Source organism: Choloepus didactylus, chromosome 23 (assembly GCF_015220235.1).
Source record: "Choloepus didactylus isolate mChoDid1 chromosome 23, mChoDid1.pri, whole genome shotgun sequence".
Classification (NCBI taxonomy): domain Eukaryota; kingdom Metazoa; phylum Chordata; class Mammalia; order Pilosa; family Megalonychidae; genus Choloepus; species Choloepus didactylus.
This window is the reverse complement of record NC_051329.1, coordinates 8,232,360-8,247,798: the sequence shown is the minus strand read 5'-3', so window position 1 is coordinate 8,247,798 and position 15,439 is coordinate 8,232,360. Positions and strand designations below refer to the sequence as shown.

The following is a 15,439-nucleotide window of genomic DNA, read 5'->3' as shown; positions in this document are numbered from 1 at the left end:
TCTGATGAGTTTTGACATATATGTACAGCCACGATCGGGATAACGCTCATACCCCTGCCCCCGTGGCGAGTGGAGCCCCCGGGACACCCCTAGTCTGGAGGGAGCAGAGGAAGCGGGGCCTGGTGGGGGGGTGGGGCACAAAGAAAGCATGGACAGGTGAGGTGGGGGGGGGGGCAAAGGCAGGGGCGTTTGCACTGGGTCCCAAGGGTGGGTAGGAGTTCTGCAAATGGCAGGCAGGCTGAGGGGGGGTATCTCGGGGACAGACAAGCACCTGGGGGTCCAGCCCCCAAATCCTGTGGCCTGGGCCTCGCTGCTCCCTGCCCGTCTCCCTGCGGCTCTGCCTTGGTCCTGGGGAGCCCCCTTCTCAAGGACTTCCCTCCGGAGGAGCGAGGCCTCTGGGAGAGGCTCAGGGCTCGGGGTGGGGGGTTCCCTGTGCCTCTGGCCACCATGGAGGGGGCTGGCTCCTGGAGACACGACCTTCCTCCCCAGTCTGGCCTCCCCTCCTCCGGGCTCCCAGACAGGGGTGCTGTCCCTCCCTCCAGTCCTCACCTCCACTTACCTGCCGTGACCCTGCTCACCCCGCAAGGAGCCCCAGCTCTCCACGGCCAGAGGCTGCGCGGGAGCTGGGAGGTGCCCGGGCTGGGAGCCGGGGGATCCTGGTTCAAACCCTGGCTCCGTGGGCCTCCACTTCCCAGGTGTGAAAGCCTTTCTGGGCCGAAGCACCAAGAAATGCTGGTTTACGTTACAGATGAAGAAACTGAGGCTCAGAGAGGCTCAGTCATTTTTTTACCATCTCTCAGCTCTCAAGAGGCAGAGCTAGAACCAAACCAGGGTCAGGCTGACCCCAGAGGCCACTCCCTCTGCCACCTGCGGTCACGAGGAACAGAGCAGCCTTCGACCCCGGGCAGGGCCCCCACATGCATGACTCATGGAGGGGGCTCTGGGCTCAGACCCCGTCCCACCCCCCAACCAGGCTGCAGATGCTTCACCCCTCAGAGCCTCTGCTCCCCTTCCTGCCTTCCCACAGTGGGAAGGGGCACGGGGCTCTGGGGAAGGCAGGCTGGAGGCAGAGCCTGGGGTTCCCCGAGGGGCTGACCCCAGAGGGAGTGTCCCCTGATAGCCAAAGCAGCGAAAGGCATAAACTGAAGGCCACTGAGTTGTTCATTTTTAAATGGTTAATTGTATGCTATGTGAACTTCACCTCAATTGCAAAAAGAAATTTTTTTTAAGGTAAAGGGAGAGGCACTGCATGCCCCCTGGGGCTCAGGGCTGTGGGGCTCAGGGCTCAGTAACTGGAGTGTGGGGGTGTGAGCTGGAGCTGCCAGGTGGGGTGGGGAGGAGGGGCGGTCCCCACCCCTGCCAGGGAAGCCAGGCAGACCAGGGGCTGGGAGCACACAAACAGGGGTGTCTGTGCCCCAGGAGCTCGCTGTCTGGCAGGAAGAGAGACTGGCAGACACCAGGAGGAGGTGGAAAGTGCGAGAAGCCCAGGCGTGGGGCAGACAAGGTTCAGAAGGAGCATAACTTTGCGCTGTAGGTGGGGGAGGGAGGTTAGAAAAGCTAGAGGAGAAAGGAGCTTTTGCAAAAGGTCTGTGGATGCAAAGAAGGAGCCTCCGTGATTCACCGGATTTTCTTCTATTTCATCAAACGATCTGACACCCAATCAAAGGAGCCCAAAGCCCCCCATCCAACAGAGCCTCCTCCCAGTTGGGTGGGGGGCCAACAGCCCGAGCCCACCCGTGTCCAGACGCTGGGTGAGCCCAGCCTTGGCCCTCGGTGCGGATGTGGCCAACGGAGCAGCAAAGTGTCTGGCTCGTTCTGTGGGAGCTGGGATGGGTACTGTGGCCAGCAAGAACCCAGCCATTCACCCCCCAGGTTGGTAGGGATCCTGAGGACACAGAGAAACTCCCCAGCAGGAAGCTACCTGCTCCCTGGGAAGGGGCTGTGGCCATGACCCCGAGGGCGGCGGCAATCGAGTCCTCAGACCAGACATAGCACATGCCACGGGCACATGGGCAGGTGTGACGAGGCTGGGGCTCCTGTCCCAGGGACAAGGAGCAGCCCTCCCTGCCATGGGACTGAGCCACCCATCTCTGGGTGCAGACAGAGCTGCTGCCAGGCCAGCGGGCTGCCCCTGAGAGCTGCCTCCTCTAGGGTGTCTAGGGACACCGCACTCCAGCCCCTACCTGAGCAGCAGCTGCCAACAACCCCACTCCCAATGAGGCTAGTAGCCGAAATCCCTTTACTGGCTCCCTGTGGCTATTTCCCTTTGTTATCTGGGAAGGAGCCCAGGAGCTTCGTGGCAGCAGAAATGCTTGCACCAGCTCCGAGAGGCCGGAGCCTACTTCCGCCTCGCCGGGGCCTGGCTACCAGCTCCGCAAGAGTCCGGAGACCCTGCATGTCCCCGCATGACCGGCAGGGGCCCTGGGGCTGCCCGGCAGTGGAGGGAGATCTGGGATTGCACAGTAGACTGTGCCATGCTTAAAAATGACGTTCATTTAACAGATGGATTTTTTTTTAATCCCCCAAAAAGTGGTAAAAACGGCGGGTGGTTCTGAGGAACTCAGAATCAGAGGTGATGAAATGTTCCAGAAAAGCTTTGAGATGTCGCTGAAAGCTAGTCCTGGGGGAGCCCGAAAGCCCTCACCCCAGGATGCCGTGTGGAGCTGAGGGGCTGCCCTGTCATGGTTGGGACCCCCGCCCCTGCCCCGGCAGAACAGCCTGGCCTGGAACTGGCCGTGCCGCGGCCCGGGTGCTCAGGGCTGTGGACTGATGGCGTCTCTTCCTCTCTCCCTGCTCTCTAGGGATAATTAAGGGCTAAGTGACTCAAGAGGGAATTGAGTGGTCTTCCGGAGCAGCTTGGAGAGAACAGCCCCCAGAGAGGGCTCCCCTTCAAGCCTTCCATTCTGGGGCCCAACCCTGATAGCTTCTTCTAGCTCCTCCTTGGATGGGGCTGGGGCACCAGGGACCCCCAAGCCAGGCTCAGGGGTGGGAGCCCACCAGGCAAACCTGGGGGTGGGGTGGGGTGTGCCACCCTGAGGTTTCCCTGCTGCTCTGATGGCTTGAGAAGGAACAGGGTGTAGAGGCAGCCACATGCCCCAGGTGAGCACTCCGGAGAGACGAGGGTCCCTGAGCCCCTCAACCCCTGGGCAGAGGGCTGGGGATCTAGGCAGAGCGGGAGGCTGGTGTGGGAGCTGGGTGGGGCCTCCAGGGAGCAAGGACCCAGGCAAAGCCCGGCAAGTGGGAGCTGTGGTCACATGCGGGCCATGGGCAACCAGACCCCGGGGCCCTCGATCCGGATGCTAGGCTAGTCAGGCACCCGAGTCTGCGGGGAGCTCGTCACAGCCACCGTCATCTGCATGCCCCCTCGTGACTCTAAGCCAGCCACGCTGCTGGTACTGCTGTTTGCTAGCAGTGGGGCCTGGGAGCCGGGAGCCAGCCGTGTCCTCTTCTTCACCAGCAAACGGGGACCACGTCTGGGTCAGTGAGTCGATGCGTGCTAAACCTAAGGGGGTGCTGGCACACTCAGTGCTGAGAGCGGGCACGGTGCTCGGAAGCCGGGTGCTGTGAGGGCTGTCCCAGCCTGGTCCACGTGCCGTCCTGAGGGACACCGGCACGCCCGGCCCGGCCCTCCCCGTGACCCACCTGGATCATGTAGAGCTGGGCGATGCGGTACTCCTCCACGGTCATTGGCAGGGGGATCCGGTATTCCTTTATGATCATCTTGGAGTCCAGGCCTTCCCGTTGATGGGAACTGCAAGCTGGCGACTTCTAGGCAAGGTTCCTTAAATGACCATGACAGAATTCACCGAGGACCCCTGGGAGAGAGGACAAGACGGTCACTTTCTGACAAGGCTGGCGGACGTGGCTGCAAAGGCCATGGTCCAGCCCCGAGGCCGGATTCTGCTCTCGGCTCCACCCTGAGCAGCGGCGAGACCTGGAGCAGGTGCCTCTCCCTCCCTGGCCTCTTTCTCCTGGTTTGCCGTATAATCATGGAACCCTGCCGGAAGGGTCGGGTGAGATGCTGTGTGCAGAGCGTCGGATCAACAGCCACGGAAGGACTGTGTACTTGGCAGAGGAGCGGGAGGGTGGTGCATCTCCCAAGGCTGAAAAGTGCCCTGCTCCAGCTTTACTCCCAATCCTAACGAGCGGCAGCTTTGGCTTTCCCAGCCCCCAGCACGCTCGACAAGAGTGGCTGCGAGGAGGTGCCCCACGGCAGCGAGTGATGAGGCTGGCTGCTCATGGGAAAGAACACGGGACAAATAAAACGATGAGAAATAGACCAAGAAGTTTAAAAATCAGCAGCCTGGGGCCCTGCACATGTCACCAGGCACTGACAGCATCACTGCTTGATGGCAGAAACTCCGAATTATCCCAAAGAGGCGACCTTGAGTTTGACCTCAGTCCAGCAGGAAATATTTATTGACATCTACTCTTTTGCTGACATTGGGTTAGGTCTTGGGAAGAGAAGAGATTAATGAGATGAACAAACAATGCACTCACAGCATCTTCTATTGAAGATGACAAGGAAATACAGAAAACTTTTGAGGAAGATTTGCATGGAAAGCAATCAAATTTAAACACACACACACACACACACACACACACACACACAACTTGAAGCTCAACTGGGTGCTCAGCTATCTGGAAGATGAAAGTAATTTGTGCCCTGGATAGCTGAGGCTTTGCTGTCAATGTCATCTAGTTACCTGCAGAGGGATTACGTGCTATTAACTGGAAGTTGAGTGAAGCTTTCCAAAACAGATAGTGGCAGAATTAGGAGAGTATTTTAGGATGATCACTCTGAGGGCTGCAGGAGGAGTTGGCGAGGAGGTGGGGGTGAGGAGGAGGGGCCCCAGCTGCACCAGGCCGGCAGCTTCCCGCTGCCACCGATCTATCGGGCATTTAAGCATCGCCCATGCAGCAAACATTACCGGACATCTAACAAGATTGAGGAAATCGTGTTTACCAGAACTCTCAGGAAGATCGGGGTTTATGGATGGAGGAAATTCTTTAATAAACCACTTAGAGAGGGAGGGAGAGGCAGAGGGGAGGGAGGGAGGGGGGTTGATCTTGCCGAGAGACATACACCGGTGAAAATCCATCACCGCCTGCCGTCCTCCCAAGGTCGCGCCCAGTTAGTGGCAGGGTTCCCGGGTGCTGGGAGCCTGCAAGCTCGGGGCCAGGGCTGAGGTTGTCCAGGAGGGCAGGAAAGCTGGGACCCGGAGCTGCCTGAGTGCTCCTTCTCCAGTCTCCTTCTACGCAGCTCCAGAACCTGCCTGGGGGGAACCACACGTCTCTGCTCAGGTCTGGGTGGAAGCTGTGGCCACAGGACAGAGTGATGATGGCTCTTCCGCCCCCGAGCTCCGCCTCACTGCAAGGAAAGGTCTGCAGTGCAAGGCGGGGCCGTTCCAGAGCACAGAGCGTCTCAGCTCCACACCTGGACGGACTTCCAGCCGGCTAAGTGACAGCACAGACAGGCGATTTGGGAAGCCACCCCTTCCCAAGTGAACAGAGAGAACCGCAGGCTTGGGAGAAGTGGGATGAAGTTGCAATTGGAGACGGGGAAGGAAAAGCAACATGCAATGAGGGCGGTGTTTCCGATTCTTTCCCCCGAGGGCTTCTCACTTAAACCTCGGGCTCCCCCAGCCCCGCCCCGAAGGCACAGTGGGCACGTTTTCCAGAAGAGGAAGCCAGGACTCGGGCGCAGCTGCGTGCCCGTGCCCAGGTGACGTGCGGCACTCACACCTGCCTCAGGTGCGCGCCCCTACTACACGGGGTCAGTGCGATGAACCGAGTGGCCCTGGCAAGCCCCGCCTCCTCCTCTAACAGAGGTCAGACACACTCTAAACACTCTTTCGAAACTCCAGGTGTCAAGGTCACCTGCCCTCTGGGTGCCTTCACTGCTCCATCGTCAATGACCTGCTGGAGCTCACCACACTCAAGCCACACTCAAACCGCTGACCAATTCTCCCTTCACCTGGTTCCCGCAGCTCCCCAGGGGCTGCTTCCAGGCACAGAATTGGGGCCAGGCCAGGACCCACAGGCTCAAAAGCCTCTATCTCCCCAAGTGACAACCTCCAGTTTTCTCTGTTTTTAGCCAGGGATGAAACCTCAGAGCCTGAGCCAGCACCCCGATATCTGGATGGGTTCTCAGATTTCCAAGGCCCCGTGAGCACGTGTCTGCACAAGGAAGTGATGGCGTCTGCCTTCCTGGGTCTCAGCTACCTTCTCCCCGAGACAAGCTGCCAGGTGAGAGTCATCACACAGGCTGTACCCACCGGCCTGTGCAGGCAGAGGGCACAGACGCAGACCCCGAGGGCCAACGCCCCGCGGCGCCCCAACACCACCACCCGGGGGGCTGGCTGGGCTGGCAGCAAAGCCGAGGCCGGCCAGGGGTGACAGCCACACCGACCGCTCTGGGGACCGCCAGACAAGGCCTATGATTGTAGACAACATCATGGTAAAAGGCGACGGCACTTCTGCCCACGGAAACCAAAGATCTACAGGGATAGGTAGGTAGGGAGGTAGGGAAATAGAAGGAAAGAACCAAATGAACAATTCTGCAGAGTTCTAGTGAAGTGCACGAGTGGCTGCCCCAGACGAGAGGAGCCGGAACTCTAAGAGAGACCGCCATCCGGGGCGACGTGGGGAAGGCTCCGTGGAGCTTCGAAGCAGGTGAGCTGGGCTCCCAGGGATGAGTGGGGTTTTGATGGGCAGAATTGAGGGGGCAGGAACATGAGCGCCCCAGGGGGGCCATGCTCCGGGGAGATGGGGCCACAGGGCAGCCACCCACCATGGGAGGGTGCGCTCCGCCGAGACGAGGCCACTCCTGCAACCCGGTGGCACTGCCTGTCCACGAGCCCATGACGCTTAGGCCAGGGGCTGGGCGCGGGTGGACAGGAGGCTGCCCCGTTTCCGGCATGCTCTCTCTCGGCGGGAAGGAAAGCCACTCCAGGTAGGCCTCGGGCACGCTTGTCTCAGGGGGGGGCCTCGAGCTCTGCACCCTCTGAGGACCGTCCCCTCGGGAGACAGACCCGAGGGATTCTGCAGCACTGCAGCTGAGGGGGTCCTCTTTCAAGGTTCGAGGAGATGACTCTGGTCTGGTGAAGAACTAACATTTTGTTTAGCTTAGAAACCAAGTCGGGCCTGTTTCTTTCTCACGGCACCTACACTAGTTGGTTAAGAAACCTGCCTTGACTTCCTGTGAAGGACGGCAGAGTAGGAACATTCTTGTTCCACTGTCTTCTCTCAAAAACAGTGAAAAGCTCCCGAATACAGAGAAAAGTCAGTCGCTGAGGACACGGGCACTCACTACACCCTACACCCGGACAAGCAGGCACGTCGGCTGAACGCCACAAAGCCGTGAGAGGAAGGAAACCCCTGAGCACAGCCTGAACCAACCACCCTGGACCCCCAAATATACCGCATCAGCGTCACCCAGAAGCCCCCCTTGTGGACCCTCCTGGGAACATCCCTCCAACCACGGACAGCTGCTACCCCGACTTCGGCCTGTTTTTGAGCTTTATTTTAGCTTGGACCCAATATCTCATGGTCTACCTACAGAAATAGCGATTTCAACTGGAATCCCACTGCATGTTCTCTGGTGAACGGCTTTTTTGGCTCAAAGCTACATTCACAGGATTCATTTGAGTTGCTGCAAGAGGCTACAGATCATTCATTGTCATTGTGGCGCGGTATTCCATGGGGTGAATATACCGTAATTTACTTGGCCTTTCTAAAGTCTGCAGGCATTTGGGTAATTTCTAGTTTGGGGCTGGTACGGATAGCAGAGCTGTGAACAAATTGGTACATGAGGAGACCTGGTTGGACATTTCCAAATGGTGAGGAGCAGAAGTGGACAGAGTAATCATGCAACAAGCCACGTCCATGCCAGAACCCAGTTTTCCAGCGAGGGGACAACACCAGGAGTGAAGTGGGGCTGGGAGAGAGAAGCGGTGGTGAGGGGCAGGCCATAACGGGGGGAGTCAACATCCTAAAGAGCTTTGCTGTGAGCTACACTGACCTCAGGGACACTGAAACCCGAGAGAGCTGGAATCCCGGGCAAAGGTTATGTAACAGCTCTAGGAAGGGAGTCTCCTGGATAATAAGCCCAAGATGCAGTGCAGGTGGCCCCAGACCAGGCCCCGTGTTCCCCAAATACTGCTGGAGAAGAGAGCTGGGAAGCAATAATCAGAAAGGACCAACACGGTTTCTAAGCCCTACAGGGGCAGAGCAGACAAGGAACATACTTCACAAGAGGGATACCCAGAGAAACCCAGAAAGACTTTAGACAAACAGTTCTCCATAGACTCCAAGAAATGACAGATACCATCTTCTGAAAACTGGCGAGGGCAGGGGGTGAAAGAGGAGACATAGAAAGTTTAGAAAGAAATCATTTGACAATAGAAGTAGATGAAACATGAAAAGTGAGTTAGCAGGGCTTGGGGAAAATGGGAAAGAAAAATAAAAACATTCCAGATATTTTTCAAAAGCCATCCTATATAAGCAATAAATGAAAAGACAAAGCATAGCACAAACAATTAGAGATGTGGTGGACAGACTTCAGGAAATCCCAACCAAATTAAATAGAGAATAATAATAAGACAAAATGATAAGACATGGGAGGCAAAAGGAGATCCAACATATCCTTCTGGGAGAAAACAGAACAAATGGATCAGGAAAAAAATTATCCAAATATATCATGGAAAACTTCCCTGAAATAGATATGATTTTACAGATTGGACCAGCATACTTTGTCCTAGGAAAAATTCACAGAGTAATTTACATGAAGACACATTCTGAAAAAGTTACTGACTCTTAAGAACAAAGGAAAAAAACAACAACACATAACTAGAAGGCACAGAGAGATGGGTTGAGGGAGAATTAGATTTCTTCACAGTAACACAATTCTAGAAAACAGTAAAGTACAACTACAAAGTTTTGAGATAAAGTAATTATGACCTGAAAATATCATACCCGGCTAAACTGTCCTTTAAGTGTACTACTTACATGTACACATTCTCGAACATAAACTTAGGGGCTTCAATATCCATAAAGTCATCTTAAAAAAATTATCTGATGTTGAAATCCAATGAACCAAAACATAAATCAAAATAAGTTCAACAATGGAGAAATCCTGAATTAATACTTCTGAATTGTGGCAATTATAGTTACTGAACAGATTATAATAACTTTTGTAATGTAAAAACAATAATATAACTAAGAAACCCTGGGAGAGGACGAAGCGGGATGGAAAATATGAAACTTTTCCTGAACTCCAATAGCAAAGAAGTTGGTTCATTAGTTAGGTAAATATTATTAATGACTTCAAACTTTTAAATGTTTTTCTTCAACATTTTAGGAACTAGTATCATTTCTGTTGAAGAAAGGTTTTCCTGAACTTTGGCAATTCCCTTCTGTTTCATTTTAGATACCTGCAAATAGGTGTTCTGCCTTTAGTTAAATTCCAGTAAAATTGACTTTGATTTCATTTAAAAAATGCTTGTAGCATGTGATCTGTTTCCTTATAACGTTCTACTCCACTGTCTGTACGTATGTGGAGTCCGGAATGATGTTCACCGAATGCTGGTGCTGGTTCTCTCTGACTGATGAAACGCGGGGCAGAGTTGGTTTTCACTTTTCTGTGTTCTACATTTCTGTGGGCAGCAGCAGCAGAAGTGTCCGAGCAGCATGTGTGCAAACGGCTGAAGAAAGACAGCACACTGCTTAATCTCTGTGATCTTTAATTTTCTCTTCTGTAAAAGGTGATCGTGATCACCCCTATCCTGCTGGGTTGGCTTGTGGATTAAGCCAGACGAGGCATGTGGAGTGCTCGGCCCAGCTCCAACGAGCACTTGGCCAGCGGGGGTTGCAAGGCAGTTCCTGGGGGGTGGCACTGCACCTATGGACGCCAGGGAAGGGCAGCCCTGCCCCTCGGGTGCAGAGGTTGGAGGTCGGAGGTCAGACCGGCCTGCGGTGGACTCTGCTGGCTTTGCAGCCAGAATGTGGCCTGTTGGGGCAGGACGGGGTCACTCTTGCTTTCTTCCTGGTTGAGCCTGAAGCCAGTGAGCCGGGCAGACCCCCCGCCCCACTCCGCCGCACCTCCCCCCCCATTAGAGAAGGCAGTGATTGGTGTGTCTGTCTGCCTCCCGGGCCCCTCTTGCCCAGCAGCTGAACCCTCAGACAGTCTCATTACACCCCCTCTCCTGCTTGGTCATGCGACAGACACACATTTCATCTCCGTCGCTGCTGGAGTCGTGACAGGTTAGACAGAATTATATTTTACTGCTTTCCACAGGGCAGTTTTCAGCGCCTGGCACAGTGAGGGGGAAGAAAGAAAAATACAGCTCTCCAGCAGCCTTCCTGTGAGGGAAGCCAGACGAGGGTCTGGGTAGCCTCACAGCACCCCCACCCCAACAAACAGCCCCTCCCAGGGGTCAATGTCAGACCCTCTAAGGGCCTCCAATAGGGCACGAGGCTTTGGAAAAGCTGTGGGGTCCCAGCACCCCTGTATCTACCACCCCATATTCATCTGTGTCTCAGGGGAACCACAGGCTGGACCCTGGCTGAGGGCAGCCTGCCTCAGGGGGCAGCCCGGGAGGCTGCGGGGGGCAAGGTCAGCAGAGCCTGGGACGAGGCGCGAGTCCAGGCTGCTGTGAGGGCCGGGGTGGGAGGAGGCCCGGGGGGGGGGGTGTGTGTGTGTCAGGGCATCAGTCCAAGACTTCGCCCCCACCCCTCTCAATACCTTCCACCTGTCCAGCCAGACCCCAGGTGGGGAAGATGGAGAAAAGGGCTCTGCAGCACAGGGAGAGCCCCGGGCATGGCCTCCCACGCCTGGGGCCCCCAGACCTTCGTGACCCCTTGGGGAATGAAACTCCAACAGCCTCGAGGTCAAACTGGGGTGGGGGTTGCGGTGGGGTGAGCGTGTGGCTTAAGTGGGACCATCTCTCGCCGGGGTGGACAGGTAGGTGGGGCAGCTGCTCGGAGGGAGCTGGAGTGAGACAGCCAGGCTGGGAGGGAGAGCCAGAGAATTGAGTTTACAGAACTTAATCTGTTTTTCCATGATTCGATGGGGCTTGACGTCACAGATGGAATTTAGGAGTGAAGCTGTGCAGACACAACTGAGGATGGAATCCATCCAAGTTGCAGTTCGGCTATGTCCTGGCCATGAAGTCTGGGAGCCGCTCTGATCTGTCCACAGCCAGCTCCCGCAACTGGGGGGCTGGAGGACACGCCTGGGGCTGGAGCACCCTCCCAGCCCCTGGTCTCTCCTCCTCCTGCCCTAGGAAAGTGCTCCCACCCCCCACTTCCCAAACCCATTGCTTCCCAATCCGGGACTGAAGTGGGCAATGTTAGAAAACTTTATCCCCAGATGCTGCTCCCGCCACCCTCCCCGAGCACCCACATCTGAGGACAGGAGGCTGCATGTGGATGGGGGGTGCAGAAGAGCTCCATGAGTGGGGCTGTGGGGTGTGGAGGGGAGCGGGGCAGTGCCTCGAGCCCCTGGAACCAGCCGCGAGGCCTGGGCAGGGCGTGCAGGTGGCAGTGGGTAAGGGAGGCCCAGGTTTCGCAGCTGCCCCTCTGTCGGTTGGGAGAGACCCCCTGCCCTGGGCGGTCCGAGCAGGAAGGAGCTCAGTGCTGGGTCAGGAGGGGGTGTCCAATCCCCACCTCCACGCAGCTTCAGCTTTGTCCCCTGGACACTGGGCTTCCACTGGAGACTTCTTGAAGAAAGGGTTTGTGGGTTGAAAGGCAGGGCGAGGACCCTGCTCCAGTGTGACCCTAGTTTTATAGACAAGGGGACCGAGGCCTGGGGAGGAGGGGGCTTTCTCCCCTGGGATACAGCCCCCGGTGCCCTCTGCTCTGCCCTGGCACCGCTGCTGTCACCCCAAAGTCCACGGGAACCCACAGACCTCATCCTGCATGCCAGGGGTGCCAGGCTGGGGCGACTGCCAGGGCACCAGAGAGTCGGTCATCGGGCCCACGGGAAGCATGGGAGGAGGTGATCCTGGGGTGCAGAAGGCACCTGCCGGCCCCAGAACGTCGGGAGGCAGGGCGAGGGGATTATAACACTCTGTTTTAATGACTCGTATTCCCTCGCAGTGGCTGCCCACTCTGGGACCTCACGGCTCTGGGAAAGGGGTGAGGCGATAGGCGTGGAAGGAAATTCCAACCAAACCCCAGACCCTCCAGGAGGAGGAGAACTCACTGGAACTTACCAGCCCCACTGGGGCCAGTCACTGCCGCCAGCACCCAATGGTGCAGCTGAATCAAAGTGGGGCCATGCCACAAAATGCCACTGAAGGTGACAGCAGGAAAACACGCCCCAAAGGCACTGCACCCCCAGCCTCCTTCCAGGAGTGAGAGCCTCCTCCAGGCAGACCGCCTCTCTTTCATCTCTGCTGCTGACCCCGGGCTCAGGAGCTCACCCCAGCCACACTCACCTCAGCCCCTTCAACCCTCCCCTTCCTAGCGGGAAAAATCAAGTGGCAGGAAGCGGCTTAAGACACAGGACTAAGTAGGAGACCAGCTCTGCAACTGGTGATAACCCCTTGTTATAATGATGATGATGCAATAACGACGAATAACAACATCCCCAGGAGCAGCAGTGCTGAGTGCTCTGACTGCTTCCGTCTCTGGGCAGGGGCTGCTGCAGGAGTGACCATAAACCTGGGGTACACCCCCCCCCGCCCCCAATCAGTCCTACCCCTTCATCTGGTCCCTGCTCTTCGCACTCGTTCCTTCAACCTGGTCTTCGATCTTTCCTATTTGCTCAAACTCCCACTGTCAAATCTCCCAGCCACCTGCACTGTCCTCTCCTCTTACTGCTCTTGTGTTCTGGACCCCATCCCCTTGTCCGTCAAGAGCCTTCTCCCATGTTTCTCTCCTCTCTGGCAAGTCAGTTCTTGTCTCTCTACTGGAGCCTCCCCACCAGCAGGCAAGCATGCAAATAACAGCTCCCAGGTTTACAAAAACAAACGGAAATCCAGGGCCCTCCTGTAACCCCGAGTCCTTCTCCTGGGGCCGTCCCCCTTCATAGCAAAAACCATCACGGGAATTAGTGACGCTTGCCGTCCCACTGCCGCAGCCTTCCATTGCCTCTCCCCCTATTTCATCCCTTCACTCCACTGAACTTGCAATGATCACGGTCACTGAAGACCCCCTGACAAAGCAGCGGCCGGTTCTCAGTCGTCACCACCCTCAGCCTTTCATGTCTGTGCGTTTAACGAACATGTACGGGGTGTCTACTGCGGCTGCCTTCTGTGGCTTGCAGGTGGGGACGCCGCCGGGAGGTACGGCCCCTGAGGAGGATGGGTTCTACCTGGACAGGTGTCCTCCCTCCTCGGCTTACACCCCCCCCCACACACACACCTGCACCCACAGCCGACTGGGGGGCTCAGAGCCAGTGTACTTGGAGACCTGTCAGCCGCAAATTATGACTTTTTTTTGGTTCCTAAAAACACTAGCTGCTATTGTCCAGACTGCGAGTGGCCCTGTGGTGCTGACTTCAAGTCCAGAGGGATACACATCCCGTGTCGGATTTCTAGGAGCCTGGTTCCAACTCTGTGACGTTTGGAAATGGTAAAACCAGAGTAACAGGAAAACAATCAGTGGTTGCCAGTGTTCAGCGGGAGGGAGGGAGGGTTGAAAAAGTGAAGCGCAGGGGATTTTTAGGGCAGTGAAACTATGACACTGAGATGGTGGATACGTGATATTACATGCTTGTCAAAACCCACAGAGCTGTAAACACAAAGAGGGAACTGTGATGTAAACTAGGGACTTGAGCTACTAATAACGCATCAATACTGGTTCATCAGTTGTAACAAATGCACCCCACTCATGTTACTAATAGGGGAAATGAGGTGTGTGGGTGGCGGGGGAGGTTGGGGATGGGGTGGGTGTATACGCTGCACTAACTGCTAGATTATTTTGTAAATCCAAAAATAAAGTCTACTAGTTATTAAAAAGATGCAAAACCCAGCTGGCTCTTGTGCAGCCTGTAAGCAGCCCTGCCAGACTTACTTACAGCCCATGCTGGAGGTTTAGGAGCCAGTGTCCCCAGCCCTGCGCCCTGAAGCCCACCTGCTCATTGCAGCAGGAAGACGCACCGGCCCCATTGCTCAGAGCCGGAAGGCCGAATGGAGTGCAGGCACAGCTGCTTCCAGGGGCGGCCGTGGAGCATCCAGCCCTCAGGCTCTGAGAAACTCCCCGCAGCTCCCCATAATGCCTGAAAGTGCTCCCCAAACTCGCCAGATCATAATAATCGACTGGAGCACTCCTGAAAGATACAGAAGCATCAGGCATGCAGGACACCCCCAGCCCCAGTTCTTCATGGATGCCACGAGGAAAGAGAGGACGGACGGTCAGAGCCAAGATAGACATTCTGCAGGAAGAAGGTGTGGCCTCTGCATCAAGCCGCTCCCTGAGCTGACACTCACCGGAACGAGGCCTTCCCACTTCCACCCATGGTTAATGATTTCCTCTATCACTTCACACACTCCGGCCATATAAAGAAACCCTGCGTTACTTAATCCTCTCAAGTACCTTATAGATTAGATATATTACCCATTTATTTATTTACTTATGTACTATTGAGATACAATTCATACACCACACAATTCACCCTTTCAAAGTATACAATTCCATGTGTATATTCACAGAATTGTGCAACTGTCACCACTAATTCTACAGCGTTTTCATCACTCCAGGAAGAAACCTCTTACCCATTAGCGGTCACTCTCGTCCCTTTAGAAACCTCTTACCCATTAGCGGTCACTCTTGTCCCTTTTCCCAAGTCCCTGGCAACCACTAGTATACTGTCTGTCTTTAAGGATTTACGATTTCTGGACATTTCATATAAATGGAATTGTATGATGTGCGTCCTTCTGTGTCTGGCTTTTCACTTAGCATCATGCTTCCGAGGCTCACCCATGGTGTAACACGGACCAAAAAGTCATTCCTATTTATGGCCGTATAATATTCCACTGTCTGGATATCACCCCATTGTTACAGGCATTGTCATGCTGCTAACTCTCCCCGGGCCGCAGTGGTGGAATCCGGGTTCTCTTATTGCAGAGCCAAGATAGAAATAGCTTCAAAGCTGAACAATCGCCTTCTAACTTAATACCCACATACAGCTCTAGCCTCGATAATAGCACTTTATGACTTACAAATGCTCTCAGCTTCCAGACTTTTTCAGAACCATCCAGAAAGGTGGAAAAGGCCTGTAAGCTCCCATTTAAGGGAAGGAATTCAGGCTCCTAATTTTAAGTGGGGATTTCAAGGCTAGAGATGCTCATGGATGGACCGAGTCTCCTACGTTCAAATACAGAACCCAATGTGAGCAAACAGAGTGGCTTTCTTTTTTACAAAGATGCATGATTTGGAGAAATAATTTTTGTTTTTTTCTCTCAGATTATTCTGTAGCAAGTGTAAACCTTAG

General features: G+C 55.3%; 1 protein-coding gene across 1 annotated transcript in view; it reads right to left on the bottom strand.

Moving 5' to 3' along the window:
* Window positions 1–15,439, bottom strand: part of PITPNM2 (phosphatidylinositol transfer protein membrane associated 2) — a 135,504-nt gene that overhangs the window by 39,066 nt on the left and 80,999 nt on the right. Inside the window, 1 exon segment of the mRNA XM_037816803.1 lies at window positions 3,643–3,815. Coding sequence (XP_037672731.1) covers window positions 3,643–3,720 — 78 coding nt within the window. The 5' untranslated portion in view covers window positions 3,721–3,815.